Source organism: Otolemur garnettii, unplaced genomic scaffold (genome assembly GCF_000181295.1).
Source record: "Otolemur garnettii isolate 467f Iridium unplaced genomic scaffold, OtoGar3 scaffold00064, whole genome shotgun sequence".
NCBI classification, from domain to species: domain Eukaryota; kingdom Metazoa; phylum Chordata; class Mammalia; order Primates; family Galagidae; genus Otolemur; species Otolemur garnettii.
In genome coordinates this window covers 10,360,554-10,366,512 of record NW_003852459.1, presented here as the reverse complement: position 1 = coordinate 10,366,512, position 5,959 = coordinate 10,360,554, and the positions used below count along the sequence as shown (strand labels likewise).

At 43.7% G+C, this 5,959-nt stretch overlaps 2 protein-coding genes across 3 annotated transcripts in view; one reads left to right on the top strand and one right to left on the bottom strand.

Annotated features, from left to right (window-relative positions):
- Positions 1-103: 103 nt before the first annotated feature.
- LOC111726409 (collagen alpha-1(I) chain-like) lies at positions 104-5,362 on the bottom strand. The gene is made up of 4 exons (XM_023515042.1): positions 5,334-5,362; positions 4,817-5,173; positions 330-435; positions 104-232 (listed from the first exon to the last, which is right to left on the bottom strand). Exons 1-4 carry the CDS (start codon positions 5,360-5,362, stop codon positions 161-163), a joined length of 564 nt encoding a protein of 187 aa, XP_023370810.1. The 3' UTR covers positions 104-160.
- Positions 4,908-5,959, top strand: part of NMI (N-myc and STAT interactor) — a 25,475-nt gene continuing 24,423 nt past the window's right edge. Inside the window, exon 1 of one of the 2 annotated variants that reach the window (XM_023515045.1) lies at positions 4,908-4,963. The gene's annotated coding sequence lies outside the window, so the exon portion shown is untranslated. Of the gene's footprint in view, positions 4,964-5,011; positions 5,031-5,959 lie in introns of those variants that run through there. The other variant, XM_003793032.3, reaches the window with a different exon arrangement.

Here is a 5,959-nt window from a genome sequence, read left to right as displayed (position 1 = left end):
TTTTTTTTTTTTTTTTGCCAGAGTCTCACTCTATCATCCTAGGCAGCGTGTCATGGCATCAGCCTGGCTCACAGCAACCTCCAACTCCCAGGTTCAAGTGATTCTCTTGCCTCAGCCTCCCAAGTACCTGGGACTATAGGTGCTGGCCACAATGCCTGGCTCATTTTTTTGTTGTTGAGACTAGATCGTGCTCTTCTCGGGCTCGAACTCCTAATGTCAAGTGATACATGAGCTGTAAGAGAAATGACTTTTTTCTTAAAAGTCCTAGGAAGGAAAACCAAACATAAAAGAAATGTGCAAGAAAAATTAGAAAAAATAAAACACCCTACCTCACCATAGTACGGAAGGCTAACAGGTACCATTTTCCTTGTGCTATTGCACGCAGGGCACTGTGCTCCGTCCTTGATGTGTGACTCTAATTTATCCGCCACAGCTCTATTTTACAGATGAGAAAATGTCAGTAACTTAAAATTGGAATTTACAATCACTTTGGACATCAAAACAATGCTTTTAACTGTATAGAACTTCATGCTAAATAAAGAGTAAGCTATTTTCTTTTATCATTCATATATTTCAATGGCAAACCTCTTGAAAATGAGAATGATATTACCTAATTCCCAGGATCTTGCCCAATGCTGGGATATAAGTTCTAGCTTTCCCTGGGATGAACTATAAACCCTATCACCAAAACCTTAGCAATAGCAGCATAAGTTCGGTGTACTACGAGACCTTTTTTTAAAAGACAGTATAGTATAGTGGCTATCGGGTAACTTTCTCATGTTTGCATATCCACTAAATTTTTGGTGGCTCCGAATCTCTTTGAGTTCATTTAAGCTACTATAACAAAATATTAAAAACTGATAGCTTACGAACAACAGGAATTTATTTCTCACAGTTCTAGAGGCTGGAAGCCCAAGATGAAGGCTTTGGCACGTTCAGTGTCTGCTCTGGACTTACTTCTGATTCACAGAGGCTGCCTTTTCTCTGTATTCTCACCTGGTGGGAGAGGCTAACAAGCTCCTTTGGGCCTTTAGAGCACTAATTCCATTCATGTGGGCTCCACCCCTGTGACCTAATTACTTCCCAAAGGCCTCAGTCCTAAACATCACCTTGGGGGTTAGGATTTTAACAAACAAATTTTGGGTGAACCTAAATGTTCATTGCCTGTGCCTCTGGGACTTTTCACCTTATTTTTTTCTCAGCCTACCTCCTTTACCGGAATGAATCAACTCAATATTTGCTTCTTCTGTGAAGGAAATTTTTCCTGACCTCCTCTGGTAGAGAGGGCTACTCTCTCCTTTATCTTTTACTACTCCTGGCATCTTATCCCTTCATTGCATCCAATACACTGTGTGTAACACAGATGTGTGTGTACACGCGTGTGTGTTTATGGGTATTCTAGGAACAGTTCATTGCCATCTGGTGGGGGACACAAATGCATAATATAATTTATATCTCATATCTATGTAGATTTACATGAAATGTTCAACAGCATCTCACATGCAACATAATATACTGAGTGCATGATGAGCACTCAATAAGTAATTTGTATATTAGAAGATGGTATAATTTAGTAAAGCGTTACTTGAAATGCCCCATTAGAAGCTTTCCAAGGTTGTATTTTATTTATTTATTTTTTATTAAGTCAAATGCACATAGATCATGAATACATTCATGCATATGTGGGGTACAATGTCCTGATTTTTTTTATACAATCTGATGTGGTTACATTAAACCAATCAACATAGCTTTCACCTCATTCACTTGATTATTGTGCCAAAACATCTATGTTCTACACTTCACAGATTGGACTTGTATCCTTGTTAGATGCTCCATAGGTGTGGTTCCGCCTTTTACCCTTCCTTTGTCAAACCTCACCCCTCCCCTCCCTTCCCACTCCATTTCTCTCCTTCATCCTGGGCTATAGTGAAACTCTCCAAGATTTTAATAGCTGTTCCTTGAAAAAATAATGTATTGGTTAAATTAGTTTGATAAATTAAAGTCAAATAAAATTAACCTTTTAAATGCATACTTAAATTTTTCCCTGAAGCACTTGTAATTCTTTTATTTTTTCTTTTATTTATTTATTTATTTTTAGAGACAGAGTCTCACTTTTATTGCCCTTGGTAGAGTGTCATGGTGTCACAGTTCACAGTAACCTCCAAATCCTGGGCTTAGGTGATTCTCTTGCCTCAGTCTCCTGCCACAACACCTGGCAATTTTTTGTTGCAGTTATCATTGTTGGGACTACAGGTGTCTGCCAGAACTCCTGGTTAGTTTTTGGTTGTAGTTTGGCCAGGACTGGGTTTGAACCTGCTACCCTGGGTATATGGGGCTGGCGCCCTACCCACTGAGCCCCAGGTGCCGCCCAGCACTTGTAATTCTTAATGTGCTGATGTACACTGTGAATCTCCAAAAGTGAATTTTGTATGCAGCATTTCCTAATCATATTTGGCTGTAAAATTTTATCTTCCCCATGTACCATAGAATAGTTTGGAGACATAAGTTGAGAGTGGAGTATGATACCAATGTCACCATATATTAACTGTTTGATTTGGGGTCACCTTTTTTTATTTTATTTTGCAGACAGAATCTCACTCTGATGCCCAGGCTAGAGTGCTATAGGGTCAACCTAGCTCACAGCACCTTCAAACTCCTAGGCTCAAGTGATCCTCCTGTTTCAGTCTCCTGAATAGCTGGTACTACAGGTGCCCATCACAACATCTGGCTAGTTTTAGAACAGGCGAGTCTCACTGGCACTTCTGAGCTCAAGCAATCCTCCTGCCTTAGCCTCCCAGAGTGCTAGGATTACAGGCAAGAGCCACCATACGTAGCTGATTTTGAGTCCCTTTTAAGCCTTAGTTTCTTCATCTGCAAAATGGGAATAATATTTATATCTAATATTGTTGTGAATAGGTTTATAACATGCCCAAGAGTTCTTAGTGAATGTTAACAATTATGATTAGTAATAATATGTCCAGGCTTGGTGCCCATACCACAATGGTTACGGTACCAGCCACATATACCAAGGGTGGCAGGTTCAAATCTGGCCTGGGCCAGCTAAACAACAATGATAACTGCAACAAAAAATAGCTGGATGTTGTGGCGGGCACCTGTAGTCCCAGCTACTTAGGAGGCTAAGGCAGGAGAATCTCTTAAGCCCAAGAGTTTAAGGTTGCTGTGAGCTGTGACGCCATGGCAATCTACCGAGGGTGACGTAGTGAGACTCTGTCTCTCTCTCTCGATATATATATATTGTGTGTGTGTATCTATCCAGGATCCAACTATTTATCTTTGGATCCCCAGCACTCTGTACAGTACCAGATGTGAAGCTGATTTGAATCCAAACAGTTAGCACATGGTTCAGTAATGGAATATAGTTGTCTAAAAGCGCTTCCCTGACCGGGAGTGGTGGCTCATGCCTATAATCCTAGTAATGTGAGCTCAGCCTAGGCAGGAGAAAGACCTGGCTCTACTAAAAATAGAAAAATCAGGTGGAAATTGGGTGGGTGCCTGTAGTCCTAGTTACTTAAGAGGCTGAGGCAGGAGGATGGTTTGAACCCAGGAGTCTGAGGTTGCTGAGAACTAGGCTGACACCAGGGTGTGCTAGCCTGGGGAACAGATTGAGAGTGTACCCTAAATAAATAAGAAATAGGCTTCCCTCATCAAGGTATAACTTACTTGGAAAGTTATGCCAGCCCTTTCTCCCTCTTTAACATTGGAGGAACCACACTGGGTGCTCCTTTGACAGGATCTGAGTATTATAAGGTTGGTCCTGTTCTGGTCATGGTCCTGCCCCTTAGTCTCTTCTTACAAAAAATAAAAATAAAATAAAAGATGAAGAAATGAGCTATACTTCCTCTAAAATTCCAAGGTAAAGAGAAGTGATTCTTTGTCAAGCTGTAGCAAATAGAGTTTTCGTACTTTGGGCTGCTGAGCACAGAAAGATTCTGATCACTCACCACTTTCTTCTTTTCACATTGAAATGCCACTTTAAACTGTTTCCTACCAACATTTTTGTATAAAGGAATTTTACTTCTGCTAATCTGTCATTTTCAACTGCTGTATCATTTATCATAAGTGACTATATAGTACTATAAACTAGAATTTATCCCTTGAAGTAATTCTGATCCATCCCCTTCCCACACCTCTGTTTATGAGCGAGCGCAGCTGTGGGGTGGTGGCTCTCTGTGTAGGATGAAGAAACACTGCAGTTCTTGAAACAAGCCAGATGTTTGAGTCTTCACAGGAAAAGCTCACACCTAGTGAAGTATTTATTTACAAGCTTCACAACAAAACAAGAGATAATAAGAAAACTTTCAAGGGATCTGGGTCATAGAAACCAAGCGAAACACCAACACTGCACTTGCCCAACTTCATCGCCCAGGGGACGTTGCAAAAGACTCAGAAACGTTGATCCTGCGCTGGCTGGAGAAATTTGGAAACGAAAGTTATAATGACTAATACATTACAGTGAGAGGTGCAATCTAAAGCCAGGCACTCACTCTTTGACTTTCTTCATTTGGGTTCTATCTGCTTTCCCAATAACATGTCCTGTACAATACACCCCCAAAAGAGTGGTTTTAAAAACATGCCCTAAAGGTAGTGTTTATGGAAACTTCAGGAATGCTTTTGAGATAATCCTCGCAAAACAACTCCGTTTTAAAAATCGAAAGTGAAATTAGTTACGACCTGTTTCTGGACTGATCATTGGGCGCGTGAGGTTTGATACTCCTCGCAGTGCTCAAGTGTTAAAGAACTTTGCAAAGCACTGAGCTGCTAATGCGGGAGACACTTGTTTAGAAGGGAAGCTCACGTCTGTGCAGGACCCTTCCGATCTCCCAAGGCGCTTCTTCCAAGTCCCGGCGCGGTCCCCGCCCCGTCGCCTCCGGGGGTTCCGGCGCTGGTGGTTTCCGGGAAAGGCCCGCTGGGCTCGGGTGCCGCTCTCGGCGGGCAGACGCGGGTGAGTGCGGTGTCCCGTCCCCGGCTGCCACCCCGGCCACTAGCAGTCTCGGGCTGGAGAGCCACAGGTGGGGAGGAGGGCGGAGGGTTCCGCGGGGCAGGGGCGCTTGGAAACCCGCGGCGGGGAGGTGGCGGCTCGGCGTCCCCAGCCCAGGGCCCTCGCCCCCCTCGCGGTTCCCGAGTTGAGGCCACACCGGCGCCGAGGGGGCAGCTGTCCCCAGGTCCCCTGCGTCTTCCTGACTTTTGACCCTGTCACCTATGTGCTTTGCTTCATTCGGGAAATTGAAACTTAAAGGGATATGTTTCCCCACAGTTTCTTGGAGTTCTCTAGACAGAGTTCTTAGAAAAATGGATTTCCTAAGGAGACTTACCCCGGGCAGGCGCAGAGTTGGGCCGTCATGCCTCGGTTTTCAGAATATGCGAGGTTTTTCTTGAAGGAGAATCGTATGTATTCTGCCTATGCACCTTGCGTACAGTTCCGTTTCCTTCTTGCTGCCAGGCCTGCATCTAGGAAGATTTCATTCTGTAGGGCCTGGCGCTACAGTGATGAGTGTACTACGGGAATAAGTGGTGGTGATTTGTATTGGTTTTTTATTTGCTGCTGTAACAAATTACAGCAGACGTAGTGGCTTAAACACACACGCGTGCGCGCGCGCGCGCACACACACACACACACACACACACACACGATTATTGTAGTATTCTGTAGAAGTCCTACCCAGGTCTCACTGAGTTAGAATCAAAGTGTTGGTAGGGCTCCCTTCCTTTCTGGAAGTTCTTGGGGTGAATCCCCTTTCCAGCTTCTGTGAGTGGCCTACGCTACTCAGCTCAGTGTCCCTTCCTCCAGCTTCAGCTATTCTTCTGTGGTCACTTCTCAGTCTGATTCTCTCTGTCTTCCTCCTTCATTTATAAGGATCCTCCTGATTACACTGGGCCTCCACAGATAACCTAGCATGATCTCCCTATGTTAAAGTCAGATGATGAGCAACCTTAATTC

What these genes read in the sequence shown, in the direction of transcription:
- LOC111726409 (XM_023515042.1), bottom strand. Translation starts at nt 5,362, where the DNA reads ATGACGGCCCAACTCTGCGCCTGCCCGGG. An exon ending in CAACTCTGCGCCTGCCCGGG is followed by an intron (nt 5,174 to 5,333) that starts GTAAGTCTCCTT and finishes ACCTGGGGACAG; the next exon opens with CTGCCCCCTCGGCGCCGGTG. An exon ending in GCCTTCCGTACTATGGTGAG is followed by an intron (nt 233 to 329) that starts GTAGGGTGTTTT and finishes TTTCTCTTACAG; the next exon opens with CTCATGTATCACTTGACATT.